Raw genomic sequence first — 20,012 nt, forward strand, 5'->3', positions numbered from 1 at the left:
GTGGTGAGCTTCATAACAACACTCGCTGATAGTATTGTCCCCACAAAAAAGGCGAGGGTGTTCCCGAACCAGAAACCATGGGTGGACAGTACTATCAGAGCAGCCCTGAACTCTCGCACCACTGCTTATAACCTGGGCAGAGAGTCAGGAAACATGGAAGAGTACAAGACAACAGTCTACACTCTGCGCAAGGCTGTTAAACTTGCTAAGAGGACGTATGTCGACAAGATGGAGGCACAAATGGCACAGAATGACACAAGAGGCTTATGGCAGGGACTACAAAGTCAGCGCCCCCTCAATGGGGAGCGACGACGCCTCCCTTGCGGACCAGCTCAACACCTTCTACGCGCGGTTTGGTGCAAACAGTGGCACTGCTAGCTCAACGGCTAGTGACGTCACTGGTGCGCCGGCTATTGTGGAGGGGGGGGGGCATCCGCGGGGGGGCGGGGACGCTCTCTCATTGACGGTACACAGTGTGAGAAGAGCATTTATGCAGGTGAACACCAGGAAGGCGGCTGGCCCAGATGGAATAACAGGACGCATACTCAAGTCCTGTGCTAACCAGCTAGCCCCTGTGTTCACCACCATATTTAATCGATCCCTGAAGGAGTCAGTGGTCCCTGCCTGCTTCAAGATGTCTACCATTATCCCGGTACCAAAGAAACCCTCCCCAGCAGGTCTCAATGACTACAGACCGGTGGCACTCACCTCTGTGGCCATGAAATGTTTCGAGAGGCTGGTCAAGGATCACATTTGTGCCTCCCTCCCCAGCGATATGGACCCTATGCAATTTGCATACAGGCCAAACAGGTCCACTGACGATGCGGTCTCCCAAGTACTGCACAGCACCCTCTCTCACCTGGACCGTCAGAAGGGGGGCTATGTGAGACTGTTGTTCATTGACTACAGCTCAGCGTTCAACACCATAGTCCCCACCAGACTGGTGGACAAGCTGATCGAGCTGGGTCTGAGCTCCGCTCTGAGCACCTGGGTACTGGACTTTCTGAGTGAAAGACCCCAGGCGGTCAGGGTGGGGGGTCAGACCTCCAACACCATCACCCTGAGCATCGGGTCCCCCCAGGGCTGTGTTCTGAGCCCCCTGCTGTACTCACTATACACACACGACTGTGTGGCCAAGTTCAGCTCCAACTCCATAGTGAAGTTCGCAGACGACACGGTGGTGGTGGTGGGGCTGATCTCGGACAACGACGAGAAGGCCTACCTGGAGGAGGTTGAGGTACTGGAACGCTGGTGCCAGGACAACAGCCTGCTCCTGAACATTGGTAAAACCAAGGAGCTGATCGTGGATTATAGGAGAGGACAGCAGGAGACACAGACACCACTGAGGATAAACGGGGCCACCGTGGACAGCGTGAGCAGCTTTAAGTACCTGGGGGTCCACATCTCAGAGGATCTGACATGGTCAACACACATAGACACAGTTGTAAAAAAGGCGAAGCAGCGCCTCTACCACCTGAGACAGTTAAGGAAGTTCAGAGTATCGGGGAAGATACTCCAGTCCTTCTACTCCGGAGCTGTAGAGAGCATCTTGACTGGAAACATCACTGCCTGGTATGGCAACAGCACGGCACAGGACAAGAAGGCCCTACAGAGAGTGGTGCGCTCTGCCGAGCGTACCACGGGTATTGCACTACCTCCCCTGCAGGTTCTATACAACAAGAGGTGCAAATCCAGAGCCTGCAGAATAATGAAAGACCCTCACCACCCCAATAACAGCCTGTTCCAGCTGCTGAGGTCAGGCAGACGCCTGCGAACACCAGCTACTAGGACAGAGAGGCTTCGGCTCAGCTTCTTCCCCCAGGCCATCAGAGCCTTGAACAATGAACACTGAGGGTCACAGAACACTGAACCCTACACACACAAGCACACTTTAGCACACACACGACACACACGCTGTGCACGCTCGCACACTAGCAGCCACTTTAACATGAGAAAGCACTCACTCATGCTGCACACGCCCACACTTATGGCCACAAAGAAAGGTCACTTTAAAAATAGTATAGTAACAGTGTATTGCACTACCAAGGGACCTAGCATGTCCTTCATGCTCTGTAAATAACTATGTACAAATACCGTGATGTCCCACTATGTTACCTGTTTATTGCACAATGTTGTCTATTGGATTCTATTATATGTTGTACTACTGTATTGCACATCATTGCGGGCAAGACCACCCGCATTTCATTGTATACTTGTATGCCGTGACAAATAAAACTCTTGACTTGACTTGACTTGATGAACACACACACACACACACACACACACACACACACACACACACACACACACACACACACACACACACACACACACACACACACACAACACTCATGCGGCAACCGCTAAAACTATCACTTAAACAAAATGTCACTTTAAAGGAAGGAGGTACTAATAGTATAGTTTAGATACATTAAGAGTTAAAATTGTATAGTAGTGTATATAGGAACCAGTTTCTCAGGAACTCAGCGTGTCTTTTTCTTTTTTTTACCATGCATATCTTGTGTCTTACCTATTTTATTTTTTCTATGTTTATTTTTTCGATGCCTATTTTATTATTGTATTTTGCACAATCAATGCAGGGATGACCACCCGCATTTCACTGTATGCCCTGCATGTGACAAACTTCTTGATTCTTGATTCTTGATACCTGGTTAGACTATTATTGCACTATATTTCTACAGGAAAAACCCCAGGGTCAGTCTGGATGAAAGCACTCGACTACTAGGCGAAGGTAACCGAACGCATGGACAGGACGTTGCATGATTTCATCCAGACGATCTCTGGAGACCTCCAGAGCCAAATTTGCTTTTCGTCAAGTTTGGATAATTTTGCCCAGTGTGGACACGTCATGCAGACTCTAGTCAAGTCAAGTCAAGTCAGTTTTATTTGTATAGCACATTTCCAGGCAGCGGCAGCTGACACCAAAGTGCTTCACAAGCAAGTTGATAAAAACAAATTAGTGTGAGGCAAGGTATAAGATTAAAATAAAGAAAAAAAAAACATAGCAAAGCAATGAAAGCAACAAAAACAAACAGTATGGTGCAAGATATAGGATTAAAAACATAATAAAACAATGAAAGTAATAAAAACTGGTAGGACACAGTAAAACAAAGAGGATAGAAGGGCCAGGGGTCTAGTGGTGGTTAAGTAGGGGGGAAGGCCAAGGAGAACAGGTAGGTTTTCAAGAGTGATTTAAAAGCCTGTACGGTCTGGGCAGTCCGTACGCTGAGGGGGAGGCTGTTCCACAGTCTAGGTGCTGCGGTGGAGAAAGCTCTGTCTCCCCTAGTTTTGAGCCTGGTTCTGGGTACCACCAATAGCATCTGGTCAGCTGATCTGAGGGATCGGTGGGGGGTGTGGCGGTGCAGGAGCTCGGACAGATAGGAGGGAGCCGTGCCATTTAATGATTTAAAAACATTTAGTGCTAATTTAAAATCGATCCTGAAGCTAATAGGCAGCCAGTGGAGCGAGGCCAAAACTGGGCTGATGTGTTCGTATTTTCTTGTTTTGGTGAGGAGGCGCGCGGCTGCGTTCTGCACCAGTTGTAGGCGGCGGAGGAGGGACTTGTCAATGCCCGTGTACAGAGCATTGCAGTAGTCGAGGCGGGTGGTGACAAAGGCATGTATCACCGTCTCTAGGTTACTTTGGGAGAGGTATGCCTTTGTCTTCGCCAGGAGTCTAAGGTGGTAAAAGCTGTTTTTCACTACGGCGCTGACCTGTCTATCGAATTTAAAATTACTGTCGAAGATGACCCCGAGGTTCCTGACAGAGGTGGAGAGGTTTGGGCCCAGGGGACCAAGTGCGTCAATGAGGGGGGGCGGGGGGGCACTATTAAAAACAATGACCTCGGTTTTCACTCTAGTGTGTGTACACCAGGCCATGTGAGCGGCGTGGGCGGTTTTGACGTGAGCGACGGAGTGGGTTTTAAAATGGGTCGGCGCGACGTCCGGAGCGAGAGTTCTCCTCCGCTCCAATTTAACACTGATGTAATATACATGTAGTACAATGCCAAAGCAACAGATGGCGATGTACAAACATGAAGGCCATTTTCAACCAATGAGAAGGGTGAACCGTCACTCACATCCTGTTAGAAAAAGTATATGACGCCATTGTTGTTGTCGTTAGCTTACATGCTAACGTTAATGGCAGCAACCATAGCATTGTGGCTAGGCTAGCTATCATCGCTTAGTAGAGCTATAAACAACGTTATTTAACATTGCAGAATGGGTACAATTACAATACGGCTCAATACAAACAATTGTTAAGGGGCCCAGGGGGTGTAGACTGTTGTAGTTTGGTCAAATCAAGCAAATTTACATCATGCTCAAAAAAAATAATTTAAAATCTGCCGAGCAATGTGGAGCGGGGACCGGGGAGCGCTCGATTCAAGGTGAGCGGTGAGCGAGTGGAGAGCGACTTGGGGGCGGGGTCAACATGAGCGATTAGCGGAGCGGAACAAGCCGCCAAGAGCGAAGAGCGGATTTATCGCCCGCGCCGATCTGCTCACGGGCCCTGGTGTACACCAAGTTATTCCAAAAGGTCAGCCCACCTGGATGTTATGATTTCTTTTAACTCATTCAGGGCCAACAGCGTCCTCTGCTGATGGCCCTTCTGGGCCAACGCTTTATCCAATGGAGAATAGGACTTATTTGCGAGTGCTTAAAACATATAAAATATAATAGCAATAGATCTAAATAACACAGTGATCGTCAATGAGTTGCTTCCAGTCAACATGCATGAAACAGATAATTTTTCCTTACATACATTTCCATTTTATACCGTGATGAATATCAATATATTTCTAGGGCGCTCTGTCTCATCTCAATAAACTCCAGCAAATCGAGCTTAAATGTATTTCCTTAGAAATCGTGCCATTTGTCACTTGATTTATGAATAGTTTTCAAATAAACGCTAGATTATCGATAGTATATGTGTCCTCATGCACGAAGAGAAGCGGGGTCTGAAAAATTGCTTCTCCGTACTTTGGTCGGTGCGAACCTCACACACACACGCTCCGATGGCGGTGATAGGAACATCTGATTACCCCAAGATTTGTAACAAAGGCCTTACCTCACATCTGATGTCATGCAAAAAGATTAATCCAATTCCTGATCGCCATTCCAAATATTGATCGCGTTTATTGATCCAACGTTATATCCAAAAACACATAATCCACGCTGCTCCCAGTCCCCCCAGTCAATGCAATAGTATCCAGCTGCATGCCTGAGAAGTAAAACTTGGACCGGACTTATTTTTTTGATGCACAGTCCCAGCCAATCCAATCCAATGATGTGCAATACCATCCGGGAGACGATAGGCGGCGGTATTTGCCCTTTGCGAGCTCAGACCCATTCCCAATGATAACGTCAGGCTGGATGGATGAAAAATGTATGGATATCGCTAATAAAAGAAATATGTATTAAAACCCGAGATTTCTCGGGTTTGGCGCCCAGAGCATGGCGAGTTAACCCGGTCTATCTCGGGTTTGGCCTCCAGTGAGTTAACTGTGATAATAATTATTCTCTTATAATATAATTATTCTCAAAATTTGGTAATTTCTTTGAGGTTTCAATAAGGAAAGAGAGGATATCATATTTACCATCAATATAGACTGGAGATTGCTGGATTCAAGAAGTTCAAACGAGCTGGCTTTTCATCATCTGGTTGTATTTATTCAAGAGCTTGTCATTTGTCATGGATCTTCTTAACACATTCCCTGCCACGCAATTTGAGCATCTTATACCACTCTCTGCCAGCACTCTAAGTCTATGGAGATGTTCACCTTCTTTGCAGGGCTATAACTTTTTAAATTGTATTGCTAAATTGAAATTACTATGGCCCATTCAACATCGATTATCTATCGTCAGGATGTGGGAACGTTATACTTTTTCATTCATACATTCATACGAAAATACCGTCTAGAATATAAATATGTTTTTATTGTTTTCTGCAGTAATTCATAGAGCGCTAGTTATAGGCCTAAACGCATAATATAGATTATCGATTGCAGTTTATTCGTGATACACGTTATATTAAAAAATCCAACTGAATACGATCCTAAACGTTATGACTCATCATGCGCGGATGAACGGGGGGGGGGGGGTCGTTTATAAGTCCGTGATCGTCAGTAAATGCTTTATGTAGTATGGGTTGATTTATTGATCAGTTGGTTTGTAAAGAAAGAAATGTACAATCGCCTTGAAAATGACGTCAGCGTCCTCTTACCGTTGCCAGATGAGACTGGAGCAAAAAGATCCCACTTATTTGACGGCGATCGAGTCGATCCATTTCCGGTTTGTATAATAATAATAACAGCCCAAATCATGTCGATTATTGAGTTATGGCAGCGATCCATATACACGGTGTGTGTATTGAGTCCCGCGACACTATGTGAGTGCCGGACGCATTTCCCAGATGCACCGAGATCGACTCGTCCATTTCCGGTTTGGTAACTCGCCGATCATCCACCAGGCGGCAGTATTGAAGCGTTGCAGAGTTGTGCAAGCTCCCACTGCATCAGACCAGGCTCCGTGAGGGAATTTTGAATAACATGGCGAAAAAATTAAATATGATCTCAATAACGTCGTACGCCGTGGAATGGCAGAATTAGCATGAACTTGAAACACGTCGTAAGCCGCTTACGGCGCTGGATGTGTTAATGGGTTTTGTCACACTGATTTACAACTTTGTCCCCAGTTAAATACAGAAATAATGTCACTCCCCTTCTTTCTCCTATTGGTCAAATCGTTTCAATATGGGCATATTCATTTACACCAGGGGTGGCCAACCCGTGGCTCGCGAGCCGCATGTGGCTCTTTGCCCGTCAATGTGTGGCTCTTCCATCCATAAAAAAATTAAAAATTGAAAATAATAATATTCCCCCCCCCCCCACTCATTCCATAAGGATGTAGAATAAACATTTACAGATTTTCTTTTTAAATTGTCCATTTGCATGTTTTTGGTATCTGAATTTAGGGACATCTATGGATCTCAGGGAATGTATTCCCAGTGTCAGAAATATTGTGTCTGTTACTAGGCTTGAGTAAATTGTAATGAACCAAAGGAGAATATCAATTATATTTACTGTGAATAACACCATGCTAACACCATGCAAAAATTTACCAGACCTGAACAATCTAAGCAAATGAATAAAGGGAAGATGATTAAACAAGGTTTTGTATAGATACAGTACTGAATTCTGCCATCTTTTTTATAATGTAAATTTCTCCACCATTTTTCATCATATTGCAACACAGTTTTTTGCTAGACGTTCACAAAAAGGTAGATAAACTAACTGCGTTCTGATTTATGGCAATAACGTTCAGGTTTGTGGGAGATAATCCCAAAAAATAAGAGAAATAAAAAAGTAAATCCAGAAGTCAGATGATTGACAGAGGCTGGCGTGAGCTGGGTAGGGTAGTTTTTCGAAATTTGAAAGCCCTGAGTCTCTTCCTTCAAAAGACTACACTCACTTTTGGCTGTGCCACTTACTCCTGTCAATATGCGCCGGTTTCCGACTCAATGCCCTGAGATTTCTATAATCTTATATTTCACTAATAACAGTTAAAATCATTGGTAAACAAACGTAATGCTGAAAATATACACTTTTACTGTATATCTCGGGCTTAAGAGGTTAACCCTGTGAGGCCCAAATTAAAAAGACATTAGCAACTTCAGAGGCCAGAGGGTGGGACATATAAACACATTTACTATCCAATAGCATTGTGAGGCTGAACAACAGGACCAATTGACTATACATGTGCTTAAAAATGTTTAAATAAACATTTACAGACTTTTTTCTTTTTAAATGGCAAAAAGTTATTTTGTAATTTTGCAACCGTGGGTCTCGCAGGGTACTTTTAACAATGTGAGGCCCAAATAAAAAAGACATTAGCAACTTCAGAGGCCAGAGGGTGAGACCTATAAACACAGGAAGGGGTGCCGTGACTGAAAAAAAGGTTGAGAAACGCTGGTATATGGTGTGGCTCTTTGTGGTACCACAGTCATTTTTGTGGCTCTTAGTCTCTGACTGGTTGGCCACCCCTGATTTACACAATACAACCAATTAATTCAAACTTGAAGACTAGCTCCTCCCATCTTCACTCTGATGTTCGGTATTGCTCCCTAGTGGTTATATCTGAAATTACATTTGATACTTGTTTTTTCCCAGTAGTGGTCAAATGATATTCATTTACAATAGAGACAATAGATTGCTCCTGACCATCTGGCTGGAGAACAAAAGCCTACCTTCTGGTGAAACTTGCGAGTTTACATAGACCAACAATCTTTCACAACAAAAGACCTACCTCTTGGTTGACCACTGGTGCCAAGAAGTCTGTAGAGAACAAAAGACTAGCTGTCTTGGTTCTTAATTATATCCTCTCTAAGGGGCTGTCTACACGAACGCTGGGTTTAATGTAACCGCGATTGTATGTGCGCAGTTGCACTGTTCGCCCACACACAACCAGTGTGTTGCGTGTGGGCATAGAAACCGAGGTTATTTCCAGTGTTTACAGCAGAGCTGTCCCAAGTAGCGTTATATGAAAATGATTGTAACAAACTTTTGTTCGAAACGTATTGTCTGTGTTGAAGAGTGTTGTGATCGACTGATGTCTGTTGTCGCATTCCTGACCTGACCAGAGTAAACCTGTAGCTGCGGCTAAACTAAGCTCACGTGTTGTCAAGTTATTGTTATAAGAAACCCAGTCCAGAGGCGGTCAGGTGGCGTAGCGGAGATTGCGTTTGTCACCAACAGCGGAGACGCTGGATTCGCCTGTTCGAATCCAGCTCACAGCTCCGGCGTTGTCACCAGCTTGGCTGGCCGTTCACACTAATACAATTGGCTGTATTAGAGGGTGGGAAAGCTGGCGGGGTGGGTCCGGGTCGTTGTAAACAGCGACTCCTACAGTTCGGTCGGGGCGCCTGCTCAGCGCGGATAGGATCTAAGGGGGGTAGTGTGATCCTTCCACACGTTACACCCTCTCAGTGAGAGTCCGCGCTGCCAGGTGAAAATAAGCGGTTGATTGGCTAGACGTGTGTCGGAGGAAGCACGTGATAGCCTCCACTCTCCCAGACCGACTGTGGGGGGTAAGTGCGCAGCGACCAGGAAGGGGATTGGGAATTGGCATAACGACTAACATTGGGATGGGAGAAAATCGGAGGAAAAAGGAGGGGAAAAAAGATCAACAAATAAAAAATTAAAAATTAAACCCAGTCCAAACTACAACAGTCTGCATCCCCTTGCGGGCGGCTACGTGGCGTAGTGGGCAAGGCGCTCGCCACGAATGCGGAGACGCTGGGCTTGCCCAGCGTTCCACATTGCTTTCAGTTTAGCTGGTCGTTCATACTAATACACATTGGCCGTATTAGGGGGTGGGAAACTGATGGGTGGGGATCGGGCGTTGTGGACAGCGACTCCTACAGGTCGGTTGGTGCGCCTGCGCAGTAGAATCAGGAAGTGTGGGGGGCAGCGTGAGCCTCCCACGCGTTACTCCTCGCCACTGAGAGATCGAGCTGCGCAGGTGAAAAGATGCGACTGCTGTTACCTCAAGTACCGGAGGGGACTTGTGCTATGTATGACTTAGTCCACATTGCAGCCGGCTTGTGGGAGGCAAGAAACAGCGTTCGTGACAGGGGAGGATTGAATTGGATGATACGAAATTGGGATGGGATAAAATATAGAAAATGGGAGAAAAAGTGGATAAAAAAAAAAACAGTCTGCATCCCCTTAACAATTGTTTGTATTGAGCCGTATTGTATTGTACCCATTCTGCAATCTGTTAAATAAAGTTTTCATCCATTTCTACTAGCGTTAACGTTAATAGCCTCGATGCTAACTATATACATGGAGAATGCCATTCACATTAGCATGTAGCTAACAACACCGGAGATCTTTTTGTGAGACTAAACTATCCGCTCTTGGTGGTAAATTGTGTTGATGTTGGTTTTGTTTCATCAACAAATGAGAGGCAGAACACACAGTGTATGTATCTGTTTTTGTTTATTGCACTTTTATTGCACTTTGTTTTCTTGCTGAAAAATAAATGCTACGTTGGCTAAATGGCTGTGAGCAAGGAGGGATGTTTGTGTTCCAGGCTTCAGGTCAGTTTCCGGTATTAACCCTAAACCCTTCTGGTTGGTTGAAATGGCCTTCATGTTTGAACTACATCGCCACCTACTAGGGCTGGGCGATATGACGATATTATATAAATATCGGGTACAGTTCATTAACGATACACTTTTTTAACGGATCGTGGATATCGTGATGTTTTGCCCAAGAGGATTGTGTCGCGTCAATCTGGTCCACACGTTCAAACTTTTGAACAACGCCGCCCCCACACACACACTACTGCATCAAAGTTACTACTTATGACTAACAAAGGCATTCGTTTTGTGCCATTAACGTTATATAGTTACACGTTCAATAACATCAGCGTATTTACCAGAACATAGCAACGTCCGAGGACCACCTAGATAGATACCCAAAAGATCTACGCCCGCTTGCCTTAACGACTACCGCCCTGTAGCTCTTACCTCCATAGCCATGAAGTGCTTTGAGAAGCTAGTGAAGGGCTACATCTGTTCCTCCCTCCCCATCAACCTGGACCCCCTGCAATTTGCATACCGCCCCAACAGGTCCACGGAGGACGCCATAGCCCATGTGCTGCACACAGCAGCATCACACCTGGACAAGAGGCAGGGGAACTATGTGAGAATGCTGTTCATCGACTACAGCTCAGCATTCAATACCATAGTCCCCTCCAAACTCATAGCCAAGCTCAGGGACCTGGGCTTGAACTATGACCTCTGCCAGTGGGTCTTGGACTTCCTGACGGGCAGACCCCAGGTGGTAAGAGCAGGCAACTGCACCTCCTCATCCATCACGCTCAACATAGGGGCCCCCCAGGGCTGTGTTCTGAGTAGTGTTGTCAAAAATATCGAAGTATCGATACATATCGATACTGAATATTTAAAATGGTTTCGATACTCATTTCCCGAAATACCGATACTTTCTGCAGTATCGGTACCAGCTGGCGAGTGTTCTACCGGAAGTTGTTGACACGCTGTTCAGAGCACGCTTGCCCCTCCGCCTCCTCCAGCCCTTCCCCTCACAGAGCCGTCTTCAGTTTGTAAACAAACATTTTAGCTGAAGATGGCAAATGCAGAGCCTCCGCAACTTGTGCTTGTGGATAAAGAAAACAGCAGAAGTGCTGTTTGGAGGTACTTCGGGTTTGAAGTAAACAACGAAGGACAAGCTAAAGATGCCACCATGCCCATTTGCAAGCGGTGTTACAGAGCAGTGCCAACGCGGATCTCCATAAAGAAATGAAAGAGGTTCGTGACAGCTGCTCTTTCAACGTCACTGTGACTGAAGCATTAAACCATTAACTCTAGTTTAATACATGATACGTTGTCTACTGATGGCGCATAATATCAACAGCTGATTCGTTGTTAGTAACGTTACAGCTATTAGCTAACGTTAGCTACTGCTAGTCGTTCCTCCGTTAGCTCCGTTAGCTTAGCTTAGCTGGCCACCTTTATAATTACTGCATGGAAACGGAGTAACGTTAACGTTTAAACGCTATGTCGAGGTCATACAATACTACAGTCGACATAAGGTTAACGTTACCCCGTTTCCATGAAGTGTTTAAATAGCAGCAATCTTGTTGAAAATGTAACGTTACTAAATGCTCCGAGCATAGCACCGGAGATCTCTCTCTCTCTCTCTCTCTCTCTCTCTTTCTCTCTCTCTTTCTCTCTCTCGCTCTCTCTCTCTCTCTCTCTCTCTCTCTCTCTCTCTCTCTCTCTCTCTCTCTCTCTTGTTATCTTTAAATAAAAATCGAAACTGTTACTAACTGTAATACAAACAGTTCAGTTTGTCAGGTACATGCAACACAGATTACAGTGTTTACTGTCTGCTTGAGAAAATACCATGTTCTGCATCTGCAATAAAAATGATTGAAGTGAGATGAACAGTTATTTTTAAATGTGTGATCTAAAGATAAACAAAGGGTTTTAAAAGTGTTATATTTATCTTCTCTTATAGTACCAGAGAGAAGCTGAGGAAAATCAACCAGCAACAAAAGCTAAATTTGTTAAAAAAAATATATATATATATATATATATATATATATATATATATATATATATATATATATATATATATATATATATATATTATTACTATTTTTTGGTATTGAAATGGTATCGAAGTATCGATACTTTTCAAGGTATCGTATCGAAGTCGAAATTCCAGTATCGTGACAACACTAGTTCTGAGTCCCCTCCTCTACTCCCTGTACACACATGACTGTGTGGCACAGCGGAAAAACAACACAATCATCAAATTTGCTGACGACACAGTAGTGGTGGGCCTGATCTCTGCCAACGACGAGAGGGCCTACCTGGAAGAGGTAGAGAATCTGTCGCAGTGGTGTCAGGAGAACTGCCTCTCCCTGAACGTCAGCAAAACAAAAGAGATGATTTTTTTTTTTTATTTTTTTTTTATTATTGCAAAACAAAAATTATTAAAAGTCAGTACTCAACACACAATGCATAATGAAACTTTCAGTAAAGGTGGTTAAAATACATGCAAGTACAGAAACAAGATAAAACAAAAATAGTCTATAATAACATTTTAACCGTATACAGTGTATGATTGTGGACTTCAGGAGGTCGGGGGTCAAGGACTACAGCCCCCTCAGCATCGACGGGGCACCGGTTGAGAGAGTGAACAATTTTAAGTACCTTGGAGCCCACATATCCGAGGACTTGACATGGACCACACACATTGACAGTGTTGTGAAGAAGGCACGACAACGCCTCTACTTCCTCAGGCGCCTAAGGAAGTTCCAAGTCAGTCAGAAGATCCTTAAGAACTTCTACTCATGTACAATAGAGAGCATCCTGACTGGCAATATCACCTCCTGGTTTGGGAATAGCACCGCGCAAGACCGTAGCAGACTACAGAGAGTGGCACGTTCAGCCGAACGCACAATTGGAGGGGGGCTTCCCACTCTCCAGAACATTTACAACAAGCGGTGCAGGTGTAAGGCTAAGAGAATTATTAAGGACTCCAGCCACCCAAACAACTGCTTCTTTGAACTGCTGCGGTCAGGCAAGCGATACCGGAGTCTCATGGCAAGCACAGAAAGACTCAGAAGAAGCTTCTATCCCCAGGCCATCAGGTTGCTCAACGAACAATAACACTATGCAACAACCATCAAATGCACTCACAACACACACATCCACACGCACACACTCACTTTAAACAAACAACACACTGCAGCACCCACTCTCCACACTTTAGAACACCTAAACACACTTTATATTTATTGGTAAAGGATTTGCACTACAACCAACACCTCAGTACACCTTACTGTAAATTGTACCTCATCCCATTTCTGCTTTGCACTATATAGTATTGTATATTAGTATATTGCATAGTATATTGTATATTGTACGGTAACTCAGTTACTCTATTCTGCATCGAACATTGTACATATGTATATACTGAACACTGTGTCTACGTACGTGATTTTTTTTTTACTTCTATTTTTACATGCTATACTATTTTATTTTATTTTATACTTATCTTTTGTCTAGCACAGTCTCTGGAGCGTAACAGAAGAACGAATTTTGTATAAAAGTATTCCATACTTCTGTATGACAACTATTAAAGAAACTTGAACTTGAACTCGTTCATAACTCAGCCCGTGCTGAGTTGTGCCCATTCTGCGGTCTGTTAATAAAGTTTTCAATCAGACAGATGTATGGAAAGGCTTTTATTATAACATTCGTTGCAGTAAAATCATTATGCCTCGTTTAGTACTCCTGCGCTGGTAGCTAACGTTATTAGCCACGGTAGGTTTGTTGTGGTTTTCTGTCCGTGTAGATCAATGACGGATTTACCGGAAGTTAAAAACGAATAAGCGCTTGCCGATTGGTGCTAAGAACAGCAGGGCGGGTGCAAGCGGTGTGACGTAATTGGCAGACTCGACTGTCGATCAAAATTATTCTGTCGCCGTCTGAATTAATGAATTAATGAAAACTTTATTAACAGATTGCAGAATGGGTACAATACAGTACAGCTCAATACAACAACAGTGGACTGGAGGATGAAGACCAGAAAAAGACTTTCGGCTTTTTTACATAAGGGTCCTCCATTTTCAATTCATCAAAACATTTAGAGACATACAAATATACAGTAGTTTTATAAAAATGCTAAAATGCTATTGATTGATTGATTGAATTAAAACTGTATTAACATATTGCAGAATGGGTACAGTACAGCTCAATACATACAATTGTTAAGGGGATGCAGACCAGAGAAAGACTTTTGTCTTGTTTACATCAGGGTCCCCCATTTTCAATTAATCATATTTCATATCTAAATCATATAATATCTCATTGCTAAATATATGCAATATATAATCTAATAATCCAATAATCTAAATCTAATATATAATATATAAATGCTAAATGCATGGGTATTTTATTTTGTCTTTAATGTTAGCTTGCAAACTCAAATACTGTCTTGGTAAGCCTCATAATGAATTGTTTGGGGGGAAAAATAATCGTTTTATCTTGTTTTCATGATAGTGGGAAGACAAAATCTTAATTGAAATTGAAACTTGATTAATCGTCCAGCCCTACAACACAGTGAATTCTGGTTTGGACGTTATAAAGACTATAATTCGCGAAAACACCCTCAATGGAATCTCTGTGTTTACAGTGAACTCGCCATCAGCAGAATATGAGATAATATTATTATGTGTTTGACTTATAGATGGCATTCAAGTCCCAGAGGTTTCAAAGAGAAATGTAAATCACCCCCCCCCCCCCCCCCCCCCTCCCGTCACGATCAGGGAAAATATAGTGAGGCACAATTTCGTTGACTCGTCTTTTTTTCAGTCCAATTTCGCTATGCAAGTCGAAGGAGAAATCAGACGTGAAAAAAGTCGCGGAAATGTCACCTCTGTATTTTCGGGTGTAGTAGAAGGACGGGTGATGATTTATATTTTCTTGGAAACCTATGGGACTGGACTTGAATGTCATCTGGAAGTCAGACACATATCTTATAGCGGCGCTTAAGTATTCTGATTGGAGAGTCCGCCGTACACCCTAAGACACTTGTGCCTGCCAGGACCCTCCAAGGGAGCGTTTGCATATTTTTGTAATGTACATAAAACTGTGATGTCCCCAATCCGTGACTTTTCCTAAATACGTCTTATTAATTTTTTCACAGAGTAATAAAGTTGTCAAACTAACTATATAGTACACTATATCTATTAGGGCTGACCCCTATTAGTCGATTAGTCGACTAATCGGTCGAAAGGAGCCGTAGTCGACTGGCCAACCTCTTAGTCGAATATATATATATATATATTTTGATCATTTTTATTTAATTTTTTTTTTATCATTATTTCCAAAAGAAAAGAGGCCTAGAAGCGTGGCTAACGCTAATGGCACACATACCAGAGGCTAACTGCCTACGAAAACAGGCACAGAGGCACTGAAAGAGGATTTCACCCATCTTGAACACACTAGACTAGACAAATATCAAGATGTATCCATCAGTGGACCAATTGCATGCTTTTGCAGAGGACAAGAAGCCTTCAGTCGACTCCTTCAGACATTAAGCACCCCCCACAGCCCAAATGGAATGATACAAAAAAAAATATATATATATATATACATTTTTTATATATTTTTTTTAGTCGACCAATAGTCGACTAACGGCAAATTTTGGCTAATCATAGTCGACCATCCAAATCCTTAGTCGGGGACAGCCCTAATATCTATATATGGTAATTTATACCTTTAACCACCAAGCATAGTCACACAGACCACTATATCTATATATGATCATTTATACCTATAACCACTATATCTATATGATAATGTATACCTATAACCACCAAGCACAGTCACACAGACCACTATATCTATGATCATTTATACCTATAACTACTATATCACCTCAAACTGAACCTAAGCTAAACAGAATTGCTTCATCTGCCGGCCAAATCCTCCCCCTTGACCGACCTTTCCATCACAGTCGAGAATGCAGCTGTGACCGTGTCCCCGACCACCAAGAACCTTGGTGTTGTCCTCGACGACAAGTTGAACTTCTCCGCTCACATCGCAGCGACAACCAGAACCTGCAGATTCCTCCTGAGCAACGTCGGAAGGATCCGCCCCTTCCTGACAAAATAAGCCACCCAACTCCTCGTCCAATCAACAGTCATCTACCGCCTCGACTACTGCAAAGCACTGCTTGCTGGCCTTCCGACCACTGCCACCAAGCCTCTTCAACTCATTCAGAACGCAGCGGCCCGCCTGATCTCAAACCTACCTCAGCCCATGTCACCCCACTTCTTAAGGACCTTTTGTATGACAACTAATAAAGAAACTTGCACTGGCTCCCCATTGCCGCACGATTCCACTTCAAGGCCCTCGACCTGGCATATCGTGCGGCGAAGGGAACGGCTCCCGCCTACCTCCGGTCAATGGTCTCTAACCCTCAAGACCCCTACGCTCTGCATCTTCTGGCCGCCTCAGACCTACTGCACTCCTATCCAAGCTCCGGGAGGGTCATCAAAGAGAAGCCGCCTATTCTCAGTCCTTGCCCCATAATGGTGAAACGAACTTCCCACCACAGTTAGGACAGCCGAAACCCGTCCAATCTTTCGCCGTCGACTAAAGACGCACTTCTTCAACCAATATCTGAAATGAAAAAGATTTATAGAAAATGTATAAATAAAAGATAACCCTAACTAACCTTACTGCCATGCACTTGTCCTAATATACTAACCTACACTGTAGCACTGAAAACTTTGATGAACATTGTTACTCAGCTGATAGAGTTGTGCCCTTCCTGATGACTTGTCGTACAGAACTTGTAAGTCGCTTTGGATAAAAGCGTTAGCTAAATGACAACATTTAAATGTAAATATTACACCAGCCTAAAACGGAAACTTAATTTTATTCCCAGGAGTGTGTGCATGTGTCGCTTTATTTTTTTGCTAGTATGGTCCTGAAATTTGTTTTACATTTAGCTCTAAGTGGTATTAAAATTTTCTTAAATTGAACTTGTTGAAACCTGCAGATACCCTGATATTTATAATGCATGTATTTACACCATAACTCATCGCAGGCTATTTCAACCTGAGACCTGTAACACACACTGCAACAAAATCTCTTTCTCCCACTTTATCCTCTCTCTTACAGTATATACACACATACACACACACACACACACACACACACACACACACACACACACACACACACGCACACGCACACACACAGTATATTATACACAGACACAAATACACATATATACTATACACACCCAGACATACACACGTTGGCCAGTGACAGTAGCTCCCCACACTAGCCCAGTGTCTGAGTTAATAGCTAATTAATGCTTTGGTAGATCGGGCTCCCAGGGGGTCGCTGGAGATGCACTCCTCTGGCTCCTCTGACTGCTAGAGGTCACAGAGGCTCTCTCTGTCTATATCTCTCTATCTATATCTCTCTCTTCTCTCTGTCTATTATCTCTTCTCTCTCTCTCTATCTCTCTTCTCTCTCTCTCACATGCCCTCATTCCCTTTCTCCCTCTTTCTCTCATCATCCCTCTCGCTCTCGCTCCAACCTCATTCAATGGGAGCACCATTAATTTCTCTCTCTCTCTCTCTCTCTCTCTCTCTCTCTCTCTCTCTCTCTCTCTCGCTCTCGCTCTCGCTCTCTCTCTCTCTCTTTCAGAGTGGCTGTCAATAACATGGCATCATTAATCTCAATTCACTGTCTCTCCTCTTCGGCTTAACTCTGCTGCGCTCCCTCTACAGCTCCAGAATTGGAAGCTGGAGAGGTTGCTAATGTCCCCCCTTCCACCCTCTCCATAAATGCCACTGATATACCCTTGAGCAAGGCACTTAACTTCTGCAGCCAGTGGCTCAATGATTTTAGTTTGTGTACTACTGGGCAGCTGTGTGTGTGTGTGTGTGTGTGTGTGTGTGTGTGTGTGTGTGTGTGTGTGTGTGTGTGTGTGTGTGTGTGTGTGTGTGTGTGTGTGTGTGTGTGTGTGTGTGTGTGTGTGTGTGTGTGTGTGTGTGTGTGTGTGTGTGTGTGTGTGTGTGTGTGTGTGTGTGTGTGTGTGTGTGTGTGTGTGTGTGTGTGTGTGTGTGTGTGTGTGTGTGTGTGTGTGTGTGTGTGTGTGTGTGTGTGTGTGTGTGTGTGTGTGTGTGTGTGTGTGTGTGTGTGTGTGTGTGTGTGTGTGTGTGTGTGTGTGTGTGTGTGTGTGCGTGCGTGCGTGCGAAGCATGGTGGTGCAGGAAATAGTTTTTGTTCAAATAGTTCAGTAATTTTTTTTATCTTTAGTTCATTGAATTAATTCATATATTTACATAATTTTTTACTAAAATTAACAAACTTAGCTAACAGCTGTCTATGTTTGTTTCACTGGGTGCTTTTACATGTTAATATTGGGATAGTGTGGTATAATCGAGTGTATAATTGGCTTTTAAGCTGGCATGTAAACACCATCTCCTGTTTACAATGGTAAGAGATATGTTAATATACCGCAGGGCTCATTCAAACCTGGCAAACATTAAATATTCCAACCATAATGATGTGTTCTATTCATTCCACAATCTGCTTTCCAGCGCCCCAGATTAATGTAATCATTCTAAAAGTAACGTGCATTGTCTTCCACAAATTGCATTTACCACCATGTTTATAGTTTGCAAATTATTGCACATTCTCTCTACTCGTCTGCTTTTCTCTCTCTCCTCTCTGCGCAAATGAGCACGGCTGCAGCTTGAGTGACCAATGGAACAGCAGAGTAGCCAGGCAGGGACTGATGGAACACAGAGTAGCCAGACAGGGACTGATGGAACACAGAGTAGCCAGGCAGGGACTGATGGAACACAGAGTAGCCAGACAGGGACTGATGGAACACAGAGTAGCCAGGCAGGGACTGATGGAACACAGAGTAGCCAGACAGGGACTGATGGAACACAGAGTAGCCAGACAGGGACTGATGGAACACAGAGTAGCCAGACAGGGACTGATGGAACACAGAGTAGCCAGGCAGGGACTGATGGAACACAGAGTAGCCAGGCAGGGACTGATGGAACACAGAGTAGCCAGGCAGGGACTGATGGAACACAGCAGGGTAGCCAGGCAGGGACTGATGGAACACAGCAGAGTAGCCAGACAGGGACCGATGGAACACAGAGTAGCCAGACAGGGCCTGATGGAACACAGCAGGGTAGCCAGGCAGGGACTGATGGAACACAGCAGAGTAGCCAGACAGGGCCTGATGGAACACAGCAGGGTAGCGAGGCAGGGACTGATGGAACACAGCAGGGTAGCCAGACAGAGACTATGCAAGTCCACAAACTATCCAAATCAAATTATATGGACTCACAACTTCCCAGAGGAATGTAATCCACTATTATGAATAAATGGATGTCTATCATTTTATCAGTCGTGACGTTCTTTCGCCAGAGTGTCGTCATTATTTTTGTTGCCTGTTCTGTCTGCCTGTAATTGGATCTCTCTCTCTCTCTCTCTCTCTCTCTCTCTCTCTCTCTCTCTCTCTCTCTCTCTCTCGATGACATTATATTTTGGGGGGTAATATCCCGACTATGGGAAACCTGAATTTAATTGCTAGGACCGTGTGGCTGTCAGCCAGGATACTGATGCATTTAAACCCTTATTCTATTTCCTGTTCAGTCTTAAGTTGGTCTCTCTACAAGGAATACTGTACTGCCTACAGAGACCTGGGTTCAATTGATTGATTGATTGAAATCTTTATTTCGAACATGTAAATAAATACAAACAATATAAAATCAAAACAACTCATTGATCAAGAAATTAAATGGAAAAAACATAACTCAATTGACATGTTCGAAAAGGAGTAGGAAGAAGTATACGCTTATTTAATCCTACCCCTTTTCCACTACTCAATGAGTGTACTAATTTAAA

The 20,012-nt window shown here is 43.9% G+C and overlaps 1 protein-coding gene across 1 annotated transcript in view; it reads left to right on the top strand.

Annotated features, from left to right (window-relative positions):
* Nucleotides 1–20,012, top strand: part of LOC311225066 (solute carrier family 12 member 9) — a 179,191-nt gene that overhangs the window by 116,346 nt on the left and 42,833 nt on the right. The window contains exon 9 of the mRNA XM_084310274.1: nucleotides 18,840–19,359. Coding sequence (XP_084166400.1) covers nucleotides 18,840–19,359 — 520 coding nt within the window. The remainder of the gene's footprint in view (nucleotides 1–18,839; nucleotides 19,360–20,012) is intronic.

This window comes from Notolepis coatsorum, assembly GCF_963971535.1.
Source record: "Notolepis coatsorum genome assembly, chromosome: 1".
Classification (NCBI taxonomy): Eukaryota; Metazoa; Chordata; class Actinopteri; order Aulopiformes; family Paralepididae; genus Notolepis; species Notolepis coatsorum.